This window comes from Anomaloglossus baeobatrachus, chromosome 5 (genome assembly GCF_048569485.1).
Source record: "Anomaloglossus baeobatrachus isolate aAnoBae1 chromosome 5, aAnoBae1.hap1, whole genome shotgun sequence".
Lineage (NCBI taxonomy): Eukaryota > Metazoa > Chordata > Amphibia > Anura > Aromobatidae > Anomaloglossus > Anomaloglossus baeobatrachus.
Window position 1 is genome coordinate 372,683,793 of NC_134357.1, and position 21,053 is coordinate 372,704,845.

General features: G+C 51.3%; 1 protein-coding gene across 1 annotated transcript in view; it reads left to right on the top strand.

The window, feature by feature from the left end:
- The first annotated feature begins 507 nt into the window (after positions 1–507).
- The window catches only part of PSMC3IP (PSMC3 interacting protein), a 29,571-nt gene continuing 9,025 nt past the window's right edge, over positions 508–21,053 (top strand). The window contains exons 1-6 of the mRNA XM_075347617.1: positions 508–624; positions 7,147–7,247; positions 8,578–8,667; positions 16,279–16,390; positions 16,924–17,069; positions 18,637–18,690. Coding sequence (XP_075203732.1) covers positions 600–624; positions 7,147–7,247; positions 8,578–8,667; positions 16,279–16,390; positions 16,924–17,069; positions 18,637–18,690 — 528 coding nt within the window. The 5' untranslated portion in view covers positions 508–599. The remainder of the gene's footprint in view (positions 625–7,146; positions 7,248–8,577; positions 8,668–16,278; positions 16,391–16,923; positions 17,070–18,636; positions 18,691–21,053) is intronic.

The following is a 21,053-nucleotide window of genomic DNA, read 5'->3' on the forward strand; positions in this document are numbered from 1 at the left end:
TTTTGATCCAGCTTAAAAAACAAACATACAAACAAATGAGAACTGGAAAGGAGGGGCATGGAGACATCGCAGGTTTCTTCCCCATTCACTGAACCTGGCCTGGGTTACAGTTCAGGGGTGTGATCCCAAAACGATAATTACTGTGCAACACCTTGGAAGCCTGGGGAGTGGCCAATAAGGTTGCAGATTTCATTTCCCTAAGGCGTCTTGATAAATGAAAGCAGAATGCGGATTGGCTGCTGTTTGCAGCTTTTTTTCTGTAAATAATCTGCCCTGCTGTAATTAAACACCACATTCCTGAGCCCGGTTCCGACCCACAACCAGGTCACATTGTGGCCAAACTGGTTTGGTTTTTAGCGACTAACCGGCATCCTAACACTACGCTGAGCCCTGCAGCAGAGGGCGCTCTACATTAACTAATGAAGAGTCACATGACCCCCAGACACCACGTGATCACGACGTACGTCTTCCGGCAGCGGTAGGATAGCGCTTGCGTTCCAAGCCTCAAGTCGGACGTGCCGTCATAAGTGGGGCTGTCGTAATGCGCCGTGGCGGGAGTCTTAATTTATCGCTTTATATCAGCAGTGTGGACCCCAGAGATGAGTAAATCAAAGGACGCTGCGGGTGAGTGAGGAGGCGGCTGGCCATGCTATACATAGGAGTGGCCTCATGCCGTCAGATAACCTCCACATAATGTATGTGTGAGTAATAGTCTGTGAGATCATGTATGTATATGCGTCAGTCTAAAAAATAAGCAATTTTCAAGTTTTTCTTATACCTTTAATCCAGTCAGTCAGAATATAGTAAATAAAGAACATTTATACGTTCAAGGTTTTTCCTGTCATGTAAGGCCTAAGTCACACGGCATGAAAATCAGTGTGAGTGGAGTGCGATAAAAAAAATCGCATTCCGCTCGGAGCAATATTAGCCTGTGTGTAAGCGCACATGAGCGATTATTTTCTCAGCCCTAATCGGACCGAGAAAACAGTCACAGCATGCTGCGGGTGTAATGTGAGCCTGTTTTTTCTCGCACCCATTCAAGTGTATGGGGTGAGAGAAAAATCACACTGCACTCGCAGAACACCGGTGTAACACGAGTGCAGGGCGAGAATGGCAATAGGCGGCTACAGAGGAGAGAGGGAGAGAAATCCCTCCCTCCCCTCCTCAGTCGCCCCGCCCCTCCTCAGTGACTGCCCACCCCCCGCAGCTGAGGTCCGCTCACATGATCGGACCTCAGTCGCAGAGACACTCGCATGACACTTGGCTCTGCTGTGCTGCCAGCGTGAGCCGAGTGTCATGCAAGGGGATCGCAGTAATCCCCGTGTGGCCCTGGCCTAATCCTGCCTCTGAAGTTAAAACTCCTGTAAACCCTTCCAGAAATTGAGCATAACACAACACAATCCACACACCCCAGATACAAAACACACTGCCACCACTCGTTTGACAAACGGGGCAATAGTTCCAAAAATACACTACTGTCAAAGGCCCAACTCTCAGAAGGGATATGCATAGAATACAAGGATGAAATATATTCATGTTTTAGGCTCTAATGTAAAAAGTGCAGTCCTTGCAACAAAACGAATATGAGAACCTATGGTGTCACTAATATGGAAACCATCATAAAATAAAAGGACAAAAAAACCCACAAAAATACGGTTTCACTGTGTAGTTGGTCTTCTGTTCCTGAGGCCAGGGAAATGATGGCACACACCTAGACTTGACTGATCCTCAGCAGGTCAGCAACTTTCAGTTCCAATAATCTTCTCATATCCCCTGTTCTGGGCTCAGGTTTCCAGATCAGTCTACATTTTGAATAGGGAAATTGCAGGTCTATAACTAAACAGTGAGCTAATAAGGGGGCAAGTGCAATGAATATTAAAGAAGTTTTCTTTTTCCCATTACATCTATGTATATGTGCATGTAGTGTGTGAACATACTGTCCTGCTGCTGTCTCCGGGATCCAGCTCCGCTCCTCTTCTCCGTGATGTTACCACTCTTCTAACTCTCCAGGTCACACTGCTCTCTGTGTGACCGGAAGTGGCTTTTACTGTGTAAGGCTATGTGCGCACGTTGCGTTCTGTCCCTGCAGAAATTTCTGCAGCGATTTGAACAGCACACGTGCACTTCAAATCACTGCAGAAAGAGTCCGTAATGGGAAAAAAAAGCCGATTCCATGCGCTCTGAGTGCAGCACCTCCCATAGACAGAGCGGGGGCTGCATGCAGAGCGCACGGAATAAGTGACATGTCACTTCTTAGAACGCGCGCTTCTGGCAGCTACCGAAGCGCTGCACTCTAATACGCCACGTGCGCACGTCTCCTGCATAATCTTCATAGATTATGCTGGGGACGCAGGACGCATGCAATTACGCTGCGGTGCAGATCGCAGTGTAACTGCATGCAAATACGCAACGTGCGCACATAGCCTAAGTCTATGGAGCATTACAAAGAGACATGATGGGCTTACATTGTAAAAGAGACTTCTGCCTCACGCATAGTGATCTGATTGGTTTGAAGAGCGGTAACGTCATTGAGAAGAGGAGCAGAACAGCACTGGATCCTGAAGAATGCAGCAGTAGGTGAGTAAATTGCCACACAGATTCTATGCTGCATGCACATATACACAGATTTAAAGCAGTTGTCCACTACATTTACATTGATGGCCTATCCTTAGGATAGGTCATCAATGTCTGATCGGCTGAGACCTGGCACCTCCGCCTATCAAATGTCTGCGTTGGTGGCGGCAGCAGCAGGCGGATGTAAATACTCAGTTCTGTAGTTCCCTTGTCTTCTGATAGCGGCTGAGTACTGCCCATCTGACTCCAATTGCTTTCAGTGGGCATCAGATGTGCAATACCTGGCTGCTATCAGAAGACTGGGCATTTCTGGCTGCTGATACAGAGTACAGGTGATTGGTGGAGGTGTGGGGTGTTGGACCCCGACCGATCAGACATTGATGACCTATCCTAAGGATAGCCCATCATTGTATAAGTAGTGGACAAGCTCTTTAGTGAAGAAAACCTTTCATGTAAGAGCTTCTTCAAATTAGTTAATTTTCCTGCATTCCCAGCTCCCCTCTCTCTTGACTGGGGAATGTCCAGTTTCGATGATCTAGATCTATTGCTTATCCTTTTGAAGCTTGTACTGACTAGGCCTAGGTGTCAGGAGTGACACTGTGTGCCAGGAGATAACCCCCCCCCCCCTTCTCCCCTCTTGGCCTTGGTTCCTGTCATATCCGGATTGCTTAGGCTGCAATAGAAAATCAAAGAGTTTTTTGGTCTTTTGTACGAAGGTAATTCATTTGGTTGCTGGAGTTATTCTAATATTAGATTTTTCCCTTACAAGGATGGTAATGTTATAACTGACAGTGTCCATAATGTTGCCCCCTTTAATGCCCAAGAATGAGTTTTGCCAAAACTGACACAGGCTGGTGGGCCCTTATTAGGCTCCAGTGCATGTGATGACGATATACTGGTAAGGTCAAACTGGGAAATGTCAGTAACCAAGCCCTGTATTATAAATGTACATCCATACCTGTGTACCGCCCCGGGGCTCAACCGGCTGCCGAGCCGCTCGGGTCACGCCGCTCCAATAGTTTTTGGGGTGGCCTGCAAGTTCTCGGCCTTGTCTCTATTAACTGGGGCAAAACCAAAGTATGGGCAGTATGGTCCCAACGGGGACTGTTTTCATCTTGGCAGCCGGGATCCGCTGCCTTTAACTTTCATCGTATTCCTCCTCCACTGCAGCCTCAGAGCTGTACGGTGGGGGAGGGGACTGGGAGCTCCCCGGGCCTTCTTTGTATGCCCTCCTCTGGACATCAAGGGTGAACCAGCCCCTCTCCCCGCAATGGCGGGTGTAACTAACCAGTTCGCCGGGTGCCAAGTCACGGTCCAGGTGACCCATGGGTAGGTGCGGGTACACATCCCGACGGGAGACAAAAACTTCAGCCTCCAGTCCGGGCTCGTAGATAAATCCATGGTCGGGGTCAAATCGCTGGACCTGGCCCTCGTACTTCGGGCTCCGCACCCGGTAGATGGCGCTTCTTGGATTGTCCTTTTCTCGGATGGTACGGGCCAGGATCTCGGCTCTCCTCTTCTCCCGAGCCTCGATCTCCCGACCCAGCTGGTTTGGCGGCCGCTCCCAGTACGGGGCGTCTACCTGCCCAGGGTCTCTTGGTGCGGGGGTCTGGCCCAGTCGGTGCTCCTCGGTGCCGGCGACGACCGACACCCTCTGTGGGGAACCCCGCTGTGTCACGGCCGGCTCTGCTGCTTGGCAGCGGCCACCACGTGGGACCTCGGCCGAGGCCTGAGACCCGGAGACTACCAGCCTCACCTGCTGGGCCTTCTTTCGGGTAGCGCCCACCTCCTTCTTAGCCGGGCGGACTGCCGGGGCCGGGTTCTCCTTGGGGACAGCCTCATTCGGTACCAGCGGGACTAAATCGGGCACGGTACCTTCTGGGAATTGGCCTTCCACGGGAGCGGGGGTAATACAGGCGGATGTCCGCGTGCTGTGGCTGCAGGTGGCTCCTCGCAGGCGTCTGGGACGGACTCCGCCACCGGTGACGGGGATCCGAGTGGAGAGGTAGCGGCTACCATTACGGGCAGAGGGGGAGGCAGTATGGAGAATGGGAGCAGACCGGGTCCCTCAGCCGCAGCGGCCGGTACCTCCGGGACACAGGGGCATGGGTCGCGTACCTTTTCCTCCAACACTGCCGCCACTTCACAGGCCCGCACGGCGGCGGCTATTCCCTCCATCTCAGCCGCCCATTGCTCCATGAGGAAGCGTACCTGGGCTTGGAGACTGCAGCACATCATTATCGTCCCGGCTTCCAGGCGCGGGCTCGGGGAAACTCTGGCTCTCCGAACGGGGCAACGGACATGTTGCAGCTTGTGTGTCCAGGAACCAAACGGGTGGCAGAGTCCTGGAGTCCCTGCCCTTTATCCCCTCAGTCACATGAGGCAGGATCTTCACTCGCCCCCCCTTGGTCTTTTCGGGGCACTCTCCTTGCTTTTTGCACCGCTCCGCTTTCAGGGGGCGGGGCTTGTCTTTCGCGCCCTTTCTGCTTGGAGAAGACGGCTTGGGCGGGAAACTTCGCTCCACAGGAAGGTGACAAGATGGCGGATTCTGCAATTTTTCAACGGGGACTCCGCTGACGATAACTTCAAGGCGCACTTCCACAGGTAAGTGGATGGGTTCAATCCTGTTTGTGACGCCAGAAGAGTCGATGTGTACTGCCCCGGGGCTCGGCCGGCTGCCGAGCCGCTCGGATTCGTGCTTGTCAGTGGGTGGCTCGAGCTCTTCACGGACCCGGGGGTCACGTCGCTCTGAAAGGGGGTTGGCGCTACACGTAGGGACTTCGGTGGGGAGGTCCACGGCCGGAGCCGCGGTGGTTTGTAGGGGGTTTAAGTTCGTGACGCCACCCACGGGTTGTGGTGAATAGATGGACACCACCGCTGCCGTTGACTAGGCTCCCGGGGACGGTGTTGCGCAGCTTGGTGTTGACCCCCCTCCGTGGGTAAAGGGATGATGGTCCCGGGGGCCCGAGGGAGGTGCTGCGGTGCGGGGATGGATGCGTGCTGGGGTGTCGGTGCGGTGCGCGGCCCGAAGGCACTGGTGTACTCACTATGATAAACACGCTGGAGTCTCTGGTAAACCAAACAAGATGGTGAACGGTGCCCGCAGCCGGCTGCAGTTTCCCCTTAACAGGTTGGTGGTTTCCGCCTTTCTCCTGCACCTCTCGTGTAAAAATCACGACTCTTATGCCTAAGCAACGGTAGTCCGCTCCCCGGCTTGTTACGTGTCGGGAGAGCCCTCTTTGCCCGCAGACTCTGGCCCCTCGGGTCTCTATGCCTTGGCGGTGGCTTTACCCTAATGGTTGGGCTATTGTCTTCAGTCGGGTCTTATGTGGGAAAGGTCCTAAAGTCCAATCCTCAATCAGTTGATTTTGACTCAGCCCGGTTGTTTCTGGGCCTCGTACTGGGTCTGAGTACCCCTCCTGGTGCTCCGATTTCAAATCAGTTCCCTGGTTCGGTACTGGCGGGCCACCGTCCGTTCCCGGTCCCTACGGTTCCACCGGCTGTAATCCCAGCTCCTGCAGGCGGCCACCACCGTCTGCCTCTTTGCCAGAGGTGACTGGGCTCCAACCCAGACACCTGGTGTAGACTTTGGCAGGCCGGAGCACAGGTCTGCCCTTGAACTTGACTCCACTTCACTCCACTGTCAAGACTAGACTACTGTTTCCCGCCTCCGGGCCTGTGAACTAGGTGGGCGGAGCCAACCACCTGGCTCCGCCCCCCTGGTGTAAACATCAAACCCGGAGGGATGTGACACAGGTTTTGAAGTTTGGCTGCTGTCACCTTACTAAGGGGAGGGGGGGGTGTGCATGGGACTACCTGGGACGACCTGGCTAGTCCAGGGCGTCACACCTGCACCTTGTAGGAGCTCTGTACTGCAGACAACACCTTTTAGGCCAGAGTCACACTTGTGAGTCTCGCATCGCATCACATCACCCGTCACTGCTGCACACTCTCTGGACAGGAGCGTCTCAGCTGCATAGAGATGCATGCAACCGACCTGCTCCTGTCAGAAGAGTGTGAGTCTGTGCCGGGTGATGCAACGCGAGACTAGCATGAGATACACGCGAGGCACTTGCAAGTGTGACTCTGGCCTTAGGAGTAATCTGGCCCCTCTTACCACTGCACGTCCATTAATATTTTCTGGCTCGCGTTCTGATGATAAAGGACATGTGCACATTATACGCCGCTCACATGAGTTGGCAGAAATCTGTCACCAGCTTCGCTTACCACTGTTATGTGGAAGTGAGTGGGGCTAGAATACTCCTTGGTTGTCCACATGATAACAAGTATTTCAAAAAGGCTCAGACTGACGGAAAAAGAATATTTTCGGAATTCCCCTTCCCCCAGATCCTGTTTTGGCACCCCCCTGGTTCCCAATAGTGTCTATCTGGTCCCATTTTGATGTACCAAGAATAGAAAGAAATGCCCTTTGAGGCAATCACTGGCTGGTACCGGTCACCGATTAGGTTATCAGGGTCAACCCCTAGACATACCGCCAAGGGTGGCCATATCACAAGCTACGTTGTGCAGATGACTTCTTTTAACTCTTGCCCTTTGACCTCTCTCCCACAGCCAGCAGTCTCATACTGAAGTATCTGAATGACCAGAACAGGCCGTACAGCACACAGGACGTATTCAGTAACCTGCAGAGGGAACATGGGCTCGGCAAAACTGTACGTAGAGTAATGCCATAAGGAATATGTATACAGATGTTAATGGCTGCAGGTTTACATCTGCTGTTGAGTTACACATGTAGAAATGGAAACTCCTGGTAATGAGATACAATATACAGAGGCATAGCCCTTATTGGTGAGGTGTCCCTGACACACAGGTGTCTTGGCTTGTCAGCTGATATCCCGCCCCTCTGCACTAGATTGACAGGGCGTAATATGACGTAGAAGTGCTGAAGCAGTCGCTGCCTGGTTCGCAGTCGAAAAGCCATGACACTTCCCATGTTCAGAACCGCCCATTGGACACTTGGCAGCTAATTATCTTATAATAGCGGTATGAACCTGACTCCTTAGGACGTATTTAGCTTACACTGCTGGTAAAAACTACTGACCGATTCCCATTAACCCTCAACTGATGAGGTGGGATTTTTGTCACGCAGCTGGTGATGTGGGGCTTCCTATACCCCAGTGTTTAGAAATCTCTAATTCTTACAGAAAATGGAAAGATCATGTTTGTTTTGTTTTCTTATTGGCGATTGATTACACATGAGTATAACAAATTTTTGACACCCAAAAGTATCGGAAAATGTAATACATTGATGATTCATACCAGCGTGTTCCAATGAATGCCAGCTGAACAAACTTTCCCTGGGGTGTTGCAAACCCCACCTCACCAGTTGAGGGCTAAACAATTCTATAATGTAACATGCTCTCCTGAATGTCAGAAAACAGCCGGTAAACTACATTAAGGCTACGTTCACATGTGGTTTTTCCTGCATTTTTTTTGCATGATTTTTTTCATAAGTTTAATGCAAATTAAAAGCTGCTTTTTCCATTACCAGCAAAACATGATTCCAGAAGTCTCATGCACACTATTGCTTTTTTTCCCGACTGAAATGGAAAAATACTGCAGTTTTGAAAGAAGCAGCATGTCAGTTCTTTCAGCGTTTTTGCAGCTTTTTTCACCATTGAAAGCAATGAGAGAATTAAAAAACGCAGCTCCGTTTTTTGCTGCTTTTGTGGTGAATGAAACTAGCTTTATTTAAACATGTATTGTAGGCAAATGACACACGCTTTTTTGCTGCCAAGAGAGCATGTTTTGCTGTAGAAAAGAAAGTGTCAAAAATCAATGCGTTGACCTACACTAAGGCCACGTTCCCATGAGCAGTATATGTTCAACATTTGAGGCTGCAGAATTTCTGCACCATATTAGACGATTGTACTGTAAAACGCTGCCTTTACGACTCAACAAAAATACGCAGCGTCAAAAACTGACTGTGAGAACGTACCCTTACATCTCTACACCATTCTTATATTATGTTCTTCACTGCAGGCTGTTGTCAAAGCAATGGAGCAACTAGCCCAGCAGGGCAAAATCAAGGAAAAGGTTTATGGCAAGCAGAAAATCTACTTTGCTGATCAAGTAAGATCATGTGTTTCCTAATGTTTAATTTTACGGAATGCGAGACAACCCATTTAACTTTCAGTAGCGCACCGCTCCCCTGCCACCCAGTTTTCTGATTGCTGACAATTCAGACCAGCATCATGTGCAGCCATGGTCCAAACTGTGTGCTCATCAATGCTGACAGCACATGCAGCACTGGAGGAGCACATGGATCCTGAAGATGTCCAGATCCAGAGATCCGACCAGCTTCAGAGCAGCACTTACATGCTCTATAGCAGTGTTCCCCAACTCCAGTCCTCATGGCCTCCAACTGGTCATGTTTCAGGATTTCCTTAGTATTGGAAAGGTGATGCCTTGATAATCATTCCATCACCTGTTCAATCCTAAGGAAATCCTGAAAACATGATCTGTTGGGGGACATGAGGACTGGAGTTTGGGAAACACTGCTCTATAGCAATGTTCCCCAACTCCAGTTCTCAAGGCCCACCAATACAGCATGTTTCCAGTATTTCCTTAGCATTAGGGCTCTTCTCCACTTGCGTTTACAAATTCACAGCGACACTCGGCTACAAATGTGAGTCGAGTGTACTGTGTATGTCCTGCGTGTGGTCTGCGTACGGTGTGTGTGTGTGTGTGTGTGTGTGTGTTTTTTTTCTTTGTCGCTCCATTGGGAGACCCAGACAATTGGGTGTATAGCTTCTGCCTCCGGAGGCCACACAAAGTATTACACTTTAAAAAGTGTAACCCCTCCCCTCTGCCTATACACCCTCCTGTGCATCACGGGCTCCTCAGTTTTATGCTTTGTGTTGAAGGAGGCACACATTCACTCAAGCTCCCATTTTAGTCAGCAGCAGCTGCTGATTGTATCGGATGGAAGAAAAGAGGGCCCCCACAGGGCCCCCGACATGCTCCCTTCTCACCCCACTAAGTCGGCGGTGCTGTTAAGGTTGAGGTACCCATTGCGGGTACAGAGGCTGGAGCCACATGCCGCTTTCCTTCCCCATCCCTTAGAGGCTCTGGGAGAAGTGGGATCCTAACCGGTCACCATTCACTGGGACCGGGCTCCCTCCGCAGCCCCTGGGGGAATCTGCCGGACAGGAGACTTGGTATCATCAGGGACAGGCCCTGCAACTAAAGGTACTGTGTCCCCTTGGGGACGGTGCATGGAGCGCCTGTGTCACAGACGCTGCAGCGGCTGCTGTTTTTTTGTGACGACCGGGACTACCGCGCCGACCGCGCCTGTTTGCCGGCCGCGTTATTAAATTTAGTCCCCGGCTTCATGCGGCCTAGTACCATAACTCCCGCCCCCGGGCCTGCCAGTCAGGGGTAAGGGCGGGACGGTCGACTGGACGTCGGCAGTGAGGGCTGGAGCATACTTAGGTGTCCTCCTCCCCCCTCACTGATCACTGTGGGGCGCCAGATTCCCGCACTTTATTAGTCGCCGCCCACGGCTCCCTCCTCCCCTGAGAGCTCCGGCAGCCATTTTTACAATCACTTCTGCCGGTGGAGGATTTCAGAACGAGCTCTGCAGCTCTGGGAGGCCCAAGGCAGGGAATCTGGTGGACACACAACCGCTTTGGGGCGGTCGGTAAGCCACACCGGTTAACCGGACCAGTATGTGTGTATATATATATATATATATATATATATATATATATATTTATAATATTCTCTGTTCGGCCGCATTGTTTTGCTTTTGGCTATATACCCACAGTGATCACTCTCCGAGGAGACAACAACATGTCGTCCGCAAAGAGCAAGGCTGCCAAGACACAGGGTTATTTTGCAACCTGTACCTCTTGTGCGGCTATGTTACCTGCAGGTTCCACCTACCCGCACTGTGAGCAATGCTCGGCCCCTGTAGCACTCGCTCAGCCGGAGCCTCGGGCACTGGTGGGACCCTCGGCTCAGGTAGAACCCCCGGCTTCCACTGTCCAGGTGGCAGGGACAGAGTTTGCAGCTTTGGCTGAGAAACTCTCTGAGTCGCTGTCACAATCCATGGCTCAGTCTATGGACAGATGGTCTGCTAAGATACTAGAAGCTTTGCAGTCCAGATCGGTCCTTACACAGGCCTCGGGCACTGTGAGTTCATCGCCCCCAGGCCCCTCTCGGTCTGCGCAGCAGCGTGCTCCTGGGGTGACACCTGAGTCTCACGGGGAGGACTCTGACACGGACTGCAGTCCCAGACCAGCTAAGCGGGCTCGCTGGGAACCTTCCCCGACTTCATCACGCTGTTCGGGGTCTCAGCTTGAGGACTCTCTGGAGGATGAAGCGGAGGTCGCAGCTCAGGGCTCTGACCCTGACGTTGCTCTCAATCTTGATACACCGGAAGGGGACGCCATAGTAAATGACATTATAGCGTCCATCAACCAGGTGCTAGATCTTTCTCCCCCAACTCCACCTATAGAGGAGTCGGCTTCGCAGCAGGAGAAACACCAGTTTAGGTTTCCCAAGCGTACACGGAGTGCGTTTTTCGATCACTCTAACTTCAGAGATGCTGTCCAGAAGCACAGAGCATTTCCGGACAAGCGCTTTTCTAAGCGTCTTAATGACACACGTTACCCTTTTCCCGCTGACGTAGTTAAGGGTTGGGCTCAATGTCCCAAGGTGAATCCTCCAGTGTCTAGACTGGCGGCTAGATCCGTAGTATCAGTGGCAGATGGTTCATCGCTCAAGGATGCCACTGACAGGCAGATTGATTTCATCAGGAGTTCTATCTATGAAGCCATAGGCGCGTCTTTTGCCCCAGCCTTTGCAGCAGTGTGGGCACTCCAGGCTATCTCAGCTTGTCTGTCTGAGATTAATGCGGTCACACGTACCTCTGCTCCGCAAGTTGCGTCTTTGACTTCTCAGGCGTCGGTATTTTCATCCTACGCCATGAATGCCGTCCTGGACTCTGCGAGCCGTACAGCGGTAGCGTCCGCCAATTCGGTGGCAGTCCGCAGGGCCATGTGGCTACGCGAATGGAAGGCAGACTCTGCTTCCAAGAAGTTCCTAACCGGTTTGCCATTTTCTGGCGACCGTTTGTTTGGCGAGCAATTGGATGAAATTATTAAGCAATCCAAGGGAAAGGACTCGTCCTTACCCCAGTCCAAACCAAACAGACCGCAGCAACGAAAGATTCAGTCGAGGTTTCGGTCCTTTCAGCCCTCAGCCAGATCCTAATCCTCCTCGTCCAACAGGCCTCAGAAGGGCCAGAGGAACTCTTATGCATGGCGGTCTAAGTCACGTCCTCCAAAGACCGCCGGAGGCACCGTCTCCAAGGCGGCCTCCTCATGACTTTCGGCCTCCCCAAACCGCATCCTCGGTCGGTGGCAGGCTCTCCCGCTTTTGCGACGCCTGGTGGCCACATGTCCAAGACCGATGGGTGAGAGACATTCTGTCTCACGGTTACAGGATAGAGCTCAGCTCTCGTCCTCCGACTCGTTTCTTCAGAACATCTCCGCCCCCCGAGCGAGCCGATGCACTTTTTCAGGCGGTGAACACTCTGAAGGCAGAAGGAGTTGTGATCCCCGTTCCCCTTCAAGATCGTGGTCGCGGTTTTTACTCCAACTTGTTTGTGGTGCCAAAAAAGGACGGATCATTCCGTCCCGTTCTGGACCTCAAACTGCTCAACAGACACGTGAGAACCAGACGGTTTCGGATGGAATCTCTCCGTTCTGTCATCGCTTCGATGTCCCAAGGAGACTTCCTAGCATCAATCGACATCAGGGATGCTTATCTCCATGTGCCGATTGCACCAGAGCATCAACGCTTCCTGCGTTTCGCCATCGGGGACGAACACCTTCAGTTTGTGGCACTGCCTTTCGGCCTGGCGACAGCCCCACGGGTCTTCACCAAGGTCATGGCATCCGTGGTGGTGGTCCTACACTCTCAGGGCCACTCGGTGATCCCTTACTTAGACGATCTCCTAGTCAAGGCTCACTCCCGGGCGGCATGCCAACACAGCCTGACCATTGCTCTGGAGACTCTCCAGAGTTTCGGGTGGATCATCAATTTCCCAAAGTCAAAATTGACACCGACCCAATCACTGACTTAACTCGGGATGGAGTTTCATACTCTCTCAGCGATAGTCAAGCTTCCGCTGGACAAACAGCGTTCGCTGCAGACAGGGGTGCACTCTCTTCTTCGGGCCCAGTCACACCCCTTGCGGCGCCTCATGCACTTCCTAGGGAAGATGGTGGCAGCTATGGAGGCAGTCCTCTTTGCGCAGTTTCATCTGCGTCCACTTCAATGGGACACTCTCCGCAAATGGGACAGGAGGTCGACGTCCCTAGACAGGAACGTCTCTTTCACTGGCAGCCAAAACCTCTCTTCAGTGGTGGCTTCTTCCCACTTCTTTGTCGAGGGGAAAATCCTTCCTGCCCCCATCCTGGGCTGTGGTCACGACGGACGCGAGTCTGTCAGGGTGGGGAGTGGTTTTTCTCCACCACAGGGCTCAGGGAACCTGGACTCCGACAGAGTCCTCCCTTCAGATTAATGTTCTGGAGATAAGGGCAGTGTATCTAGCCCTAAAGGCGTTCCATCGGTGGCTGGAGGGCAGGCAGATCTGCATACAGTCGGACAACGCCACGGCGGTCGCGTACATCAACCACCAGGGCGGCACACGCAGTAGTCAAGCCTTCCAAGAAGTTCGGCGGATTCTGCTGTGGGCGGAGGCCACAGCCTCCACCATCTCCGCAGTTCACATCCCGGGCGTAGAAAACTGGGAAGCAGACTTTCTCAGTCGCCAGGGCATGGACACAGGGGAATGGTCTCTTCACCCGGACGTGTTTCAAGAGATCTGTTGCCGCTGGGGAACGCCGGACGTCGACCTCATGGCGTCTCGGCACAACAACAAAGTCCCGGCATTCATGGCACGGTCTCAAGATCAGAGCTCTGGCGGCGGACGCATTAGTTCAGGATTGGTCGCAGTTTCGACTGCCTTATGTATTTCCTCCTCTGGCACTGCTGCCCAGAGTGTTACGCAAGATCAGGTCCGACTGCCGCCGCGCCATCCTCGTCGCTCCAGACTGGCCGAGGAGGTCGTGGTACCCGGATCTGTGGCACCTCACGGTGGGTCAACCGTGGGCACTCCCAGACCGACCAGACTTGCTGTCTCAAGGGCCATTTTTCCATCTGAATTCTGCGGCCCTCAACCTGACTGTGTGGCCATTGAGTCCTGGCTCCTAGCGTCCTCAGGTTTATCTCAAGATGTCATTGCCACTATGAGACAGGCCAGGAAACCAACGTCCGCCAAGATCTATCACAGGACTTGGAGGATCTTCTTATCCTGGTGCTCTGATCAGGGTTTTTCCCCCTGGCCGTTTGTCTTGCCCACTTTTCTTTCTTTCCTTCAATCAGGAATGGACAAGGGTTTGTCTCTCGGTTCTCTCAAGGGACAAGTATCGGCGCTTTCCGTGTTTTTTCAAAAGCGTCTAGCCAGGCTTCCGCAGGTCCGCACGTTCCTGCAGGGAGTTTGCCACATAGTCCCACCTTACAAGAGGCCGCTGGAACCATGGGATCTTAACAGAGTGCTAAGGCTCTTCAGAAACCACCTTTCGAGCCACTGCGGGATGTCTCTCTATCACGTCTTTCGCAGAAGGTGGCAATTCTAGTGGCAGTTACATCGCTCCGTAGAGTGTCGGAGTTGGCAGCGCTGTCATGCAAAGCCCCCTTCCTGGTTTTTCACCAGGATAAGGTGGTTTCCCCTTTTCATCTCAATCAGGATATCTCCTTACCTTCATTTTGCCCTCATCCAGTTCACCAATGTGAAAAGGATTTGCACTTGTTAGATCTAGTGAGAGCACTCCGGCTCTACATTTCTCGCACGGCGCCGCTGCGCCGTTCTGATGCGCTCTTTGTCCTTGTCGCTGGCCAGCGTAAGGGGTCGCAAGCTTCCAAGTAAACCTTGGCTCGGTGGATCAAGGAACCGATTCTTGAAGCCTACCGTTCTTCTGGGCTTCCGATTCCTTCAGGGCTAAAAGCCCATTCTACCAGAGCCGTGGGTGCATCCTGGGCATTGCGGCACCAGGCTACGGCTCAGCAGGTGTGTCAGGCGGCTACCTGGTCGAGTCTGCACACTTTCACGAAACACTATCAGGTGCATGCCTATGCTTCGGCAGATGCCAGCCTAGGTAGGCGAGTCCTTCAGGCGGCGGTTGCCCACCTGTAAGAGGGAGCCGTTTTTCGGCTCTTTTTATCAAGGTATTCTTTTACCCACCCAGGGACTGCTTTTGGACGTCCCAATTGTCTGGGTTTCCCAATGGAGCGACAAAGAAGAAGGGAATTTTGTTTACTTACCGTAAATTCCTTTTCTTCTAGCTCCTATTGGGAGACCCAGCACCCGCCCCTGTTCCCTTCGGGCTGTTGTTCTTTTGTGTACACATGTTGTTCATGTTCAATTGTTCTTTTGGGTCATGGTTTCAGTTCTCCGAACATCCTTCGGATTGAATTTGCCTTAGACCAATTTATAAGTTTCCTCCTTCCTGCTTTTGCACCAAAACTGAGGAGCCCGTGATGCACGGGAGGGTGTATAGGCAGAGGGGAGGGGTTACACTTTTTAAAGTGTAGTACTTTGTGTGGCCTCCGGAGGCAGAAGCTATACACCCAATTGTCTGGGTCTCCCATTAAGAGCTAGAAGAAAAGGAATTTACGGTAAGTAAACAAAATTCCCTTCTTTCCTCACATAGCATCCATATGACATGCGAGTGTCATGCGAGTGCTATGTGAGTGTTTATGCAAGCAGCGTAGGACTGGCTACCGGAGGAATCTCCAGTAATACCAGGCCTGGCCGCGGTTACCTGCACTGAACTCCGTATCTGTCACCTGAGCTCCGGAGATCAGCCCGGCCTGTCTGCAGCTGTCATAAACTGAACAGCAATCGCCGGGGAATCAATCACTCGGTGCTCGCTGTTCAGGCTGCACTCTGGAGCTCAGGTGACAGCTCCGGAGTTCAGTGCATGTAACTGCGGTCAGGCCTGGTATTACTGGAGATTCCTCCGGTAGCCAGTCTGACGTGGTATGCAACTGTCAAGGATCCGTGTGACATGCGCATGCCACACGGATTTTGATTTTTTTTTTTTTTTTCTCGCTCCCATACGATTGCATGGGGGTGCGAGAGCTGAGACTCGGTGAAATCAAAGCATGCTGCGATTTCTCCGAGAGCACGAGACGTGCCGTAAAACATTTAGGAAGAGGAAACGGCCTCGTTGATTAACACTGGTGCGATCCGATTTTCTATCGGATCGCACTCGCATATAGAAATCGCAAGTGGAGAAGAGCCACTACACAAGTGTTGGAATACTCACCTGTGCAGGTGCCTAAATTTATCATCAGTGAAATCCTGAAAACATGCCACGCTGGTGGCTCCTGAGGACTGTAGTTGGGGATCATTGCTCTATAGTAAAGAGCATATAGTTGCTGCAAGTCTTGCCCTGAAGACCAGCGCTCCTAGATCGCAGAGGTGTCTGGTTATTTGTTATTGAGCAGTAAACAGTTGGAAAATTCCTCCATTCTTATGAATATTTTCAGTAGGAATTAAATTGCAAAGTTGTTTGTTTCTTAAAAGCGATTTGCAGTTTTACCCATTACAGAAGATGACATCCCCTTTGTTAAAACAGGCCATAATATACCTTATTGAATGTTTAGGACCAGTTCACAAATGTGAGTGACACCGAGCTGAAGAGTCTGGATGTCCAGATCTCCGAACTTTCCAGTAAGATGCAGAGTGTCCAGCAGAGCTGCCGTCAGCTGGAGACAGGTGCGTCTTGTTCTTTATAGTCTTCTGATACCTGGCACAGCCACATAGACGCGCTGTGCAGGAATGCCTCCAACTTTCACCATCATCTAGCAAATATGTGACTAGATTCTCCTCCTTGGGTCCAAACATTATGAAGGAGAGGCAGAGCAATGAGTAGACTTTCTGGGGTGGTAACTTACATGAAGGCTAATGTCTGAGCAGAGAACACCCCAATGATGTTACAAAGGGTGTTCAGTAATTTAAATCTGCCAGAGATGGTCACTGGGACTCCTAAGTGGTCATTCTGCATAGTTAGGTATCTTATGCTTTAGTATCACTGTATCTGAGCCTGGATAACATCCCCTGTAGAAGATGTAGGGGTTGCCATAATTAAAATTGTTATCAAGGCAAAGGCTAATTACGATTTTGAATAACCTGATAGAGACATTACAATCTTATAGGTGTAGGGTCAAAGAGGGTGGCCGCAGAATTCTGCCTGGTTTCCCTTGGCATGTGTTAGGGCTATTAATGATAGGATATATCATTTTTCACAGAGTTAAAAGATCTCAACAGCTCCATGACAACTGACGAGATGATGAAAGAAATGGAGGAACTAACGCAGAAATGTAGTAGACACAAGGAAAAGCTGCAGAAGATTAAATCTGTAACGAACCATGTCACCCCAGAGGAAAAAGAGAAGGTACAGTTTTAGGTTTGGACATATATTGATGGCAGCCTATGCACAGCTTCTATCTCAGGCACCATACACTGTTCCTTCACTTGCTCTTTTATTGACATTTTAGATTTTCTTTACAAAACAATACAAAGATACATATGTGGGATAAAAAAAAAAATCCAACATGTGGGGGGTGGCGTTAGAGGGGGAATGGGGGCAGTGGTTGGGGGAGTGGCTGCGGCAGGGGGGGGGGGGGAGTGGCAGCAGGGGGTAGCAGCGGTGGCCCAGTGCCGGTACTCGCACATCCTGAGTGGGTGACGGGGAAAGTGCAGCACACAGCATATGCTGTGAGCTCCATAAAGATGGCAGCGATCTCCTCAGTCTGCTGTGATCTGGACAGCCCAGGCAGCGTGTCCAGGTCACAGCAGGGAGCTCTGTGTTACAGAATAGGGTCGGAGAGCAACAACTGTCTTCTATGCACAGGGGCTGCCGTATCTGAGGTGAATAAAACAATGTTGCGAGCGATAGCACCTGCCCCCGTCGTTTGTGCGACATGTGGTGATCGCTGCCGTAGCGAACAATATCGCTACGGCAGCGTCACACGCACAGACCTGTTCAGACGTCGCTGTGGCCGCCGAACAATCCCTCCTTCAAGGGGGAAGTGCATTCGGCGTCACAGCGACGTCACAAAAGGGCCGCCCAATAGAAGAGGAGGGGAGGAGATGAGCGGCCGGAACATGCCGCCCGCCTCCTTCCTTCCTCATTGCCGGTGGACGCAGGTAGGATGATGTTCGTCGCTCCTGTGGTGTCACAGGATGTGTGGTGCCGTAGGACAGACTAACAACCTGGGGAATGAAACACCAACGACATTATGATTAGGAGCGACGTGCCGTGATCAATGATTTTTGCCATTTTTGTGATAGTTGATTGTCGCTCCTAGCTGTCACACGCTGCGATGTCGCTAACGACACCGGATGTGTGTCACAAACACCGTGGCCCCCGAGGATATATCGTTAGCGATGTCGCAGCGTGTAAAGCACCCTTAACTGTCGATGCACAGAGCAAATCCAAGATGGCAGCCCCCAGTGTTTAGTAAAACTAGAATAAAATAAAAACTACATAAACTGTGAATTTAATTTTGTATTAAATACTTTATTTCATAATCACTATTACTAATACAAAAATAAAAAAACCGCGAGACCTTCCCTTTAAAATCCCTTCACTCTTGAATAAAATGAGGATTCTCAAAAAGCAGTAACCTGCAAAGTTGTTTTGTAAGTTTCAGCTTGGTAAGATCAAGCAACCCTCCAAGATGGAATAGCTTTTTTATCTTTAAAATCACTTAACTGTTTCATTCCTTTATGAAGTTTATCATTTTTTTTTCCATTTCTCAGTACATAATCTAGTAAAGCCAAAACTATAATTTATGCCATAAAACCAAGCCCTAATATGGCTATATCAATGGGTAAAGTGCACAAATGAAAAATAACCCCATCCTCAAGGGTTTAATATGTCCCATTTGTAATTATATAGAGAACCTCAATATATAAATGATTGTATATAATTGTCATTTACCTGCTGCTTCCTCTAGGTGTACAGTGAACGGAAGCAATACAGTAAGGAATGGAGAAAGCGGAAACGCATGGTGAGTGTCGGTATTTCGACTTAATGCTTGCTAATATTGAGGGTTGTCAACACTTCTATATATCTTTCAGGACTAATTTTATTCCTCCATTCTTTTGGAGATGATTCAATTGCCCTATATCTTTTATGCATTTTTTTTTTATTATTTTTTTTTGCCTTGGGTCACCACTACAGATGAGCAGAGCAGCAACATTTGATTTCTTCATCGTTCCTGATGGGAGACCCAGACCATGGGTGTATAGCTTCTGCCTCCGGAGGACACACAAAGTAATACACTAAAAAGTGTAGCTCCTCCCTCCTAGCATATACACCCCCTGGATAACCAAATATAGCCAGTTCAATGCTTTGTGTTCAGGAGGCACACATCCACACATGCATCCTCATCTGTTTTTGATTTTTGAAAAGAGTTTGAAGAAAAGCGGGTCCAAGCCTGGACCCCCGGCATGTCCCTTCTCACCCAACTGTGTCAGCGGTGCTGTTCAGGTTGATTTCAGGGCTGGAGCCCTTCATGCCGCGCTCCTTCACCATCCCCTCGGGCTCTGGCTTGAAGTGGGAGCCAGCACGGTTCTCACTGCCTTGCAGGAGACCGGTCTCCATCCGCAGCCCCTTTTGGATCCTGCCGGACGGAGCACTCATCCCTCAGGGACCTGGCCCTGCGTCTCATAAGCTAAGTATCTGAGACGTGGTTATCAGGGGGTCCCTTGTACTTTATTGTTGTGGAGAGTGTGCTGTGTAACTATGCTGACTTTCCGGCCGGTTCTCTGGTTTTCACCAGAGAACCGCACCGATGGTGCCTGCGCGCCGGCCACATTGTTAAATTTAGGCCCCGGCTTCGCCTGAGGCCTACTTTCGTTTTCACTGCCCCTGCATGCCAATCATGCAAAGGGACAGTGCGGCTCCGCCCAGCGGCTGTTCAGCACAGGGAAGGGACACTCCTCTCTGAGGAAAGAGTCCCTCCCCTGTATACCTCCTTTGCCCTCCGGATCCCGCTCTTTGAGATAGGCCCCGCCCCCTCTCCTCGCTCCGGCGCCATTTTATCAGCGTTCTCACACTGATTGGAGCTGCCTGCAGCATCTCTCTGGGGGTCCGGTCTGTGGGATCTGGAGGGCACACAAACTGTCGGGTAAGACACAGCCTCCGGTTGTGGACCTAGTTATATACTCTCTGGGGGCCATTCTACTCAGAACCCCCACTTCAGCAGCATGTCTCACACAAGGAGCAAGGCTGTACTCAATATGCACTGCATGTAAGCTCGTACTGCCTGAACCGAGCACATATCCACATTGTGATGCCTGCTCTAACATGGTGGTGCCTCAGCCTGGAGTCTCACTCCCAGTGGTCCCTCCGGCTGCTTCGGCTCCGGTGGCTGAACCCCCGGCTTGGGTAGAATCCTTCTCTAAGTCTATCTCCTAGTCCTTTGCCGACTCCATGGGACAGTTGTCCCGGACTCTGCTGAGCATGCATCAGCCCCCTTCTCAGGGCGCCTCTGCTGCTACGGCTCGCTCAGCAGAGCTCACAGAGCTCAGACCCCGTCCTCCTAAACGGAGACGCAGGGGCTCCTCTCCTTCCTCGTCCCACGGCTCTTATTCACGAGCTGAATCACAGGACGAGGAGGATGCCTTTACTGTGGGCTCGGACGCTACCTCCATGTGCCCCATTGATCTGACCGAAGGTGATGCAGATGTTAGTGATTTGATTGCGTCCATTAATTCTGTACTGGACCTCAATCCACCAGTATCGGAGGAACAACCCTCTCTGGTAGAAAAGCACCAGTTTACATCACCTAAGAGAGCAAGGAGTGTGCTCTTTAACCACTCCAGTTTTCAGGACACTGTGACCAAGCCCAGGGCCTGTCCTGACAAACGCTTCCCAAAGCGTAGTTCTGATGACCGTTTTCCCTTTCCACCAGAGGTGGTCAAGGAGTGGGCTCATTCACTGAAGGTAGACCCTCCGGTGTCTAGAATCTCAGCCCGGACAGTTGTATCTGTGGCTGATGGCACCTCACTTAAGGATTCCACTGACCGCCAGGTTGACCTTCTGGCCAACTCTGTATATGAAGCGGCAGGGGCCTCGTTCTCCCCGTCTTTTGCAGCAGTATGGGCTCTTAAAGCCGTCTCTGCCTCTCTGGAGGAGATGCATTCCCTCACCAGGGACTCTATGCCCGAAATGGTTGCCTTAACTTCCCAGGCTTCAGCCTTTTCATCCTATGCCATGTCTGCCATTCTGGAGGCTTCTCACCGCACGGCGGTGGCTTCGGCTAATTCCCTCGCTATACGCAGGATCTTGTGGCTGCGAGAGTGGAAAGCAGACGCTTCTTCCAAGAAGTACCTTGCTGGGCTCCCATTTGCTGGGTCCCGGCTGTTC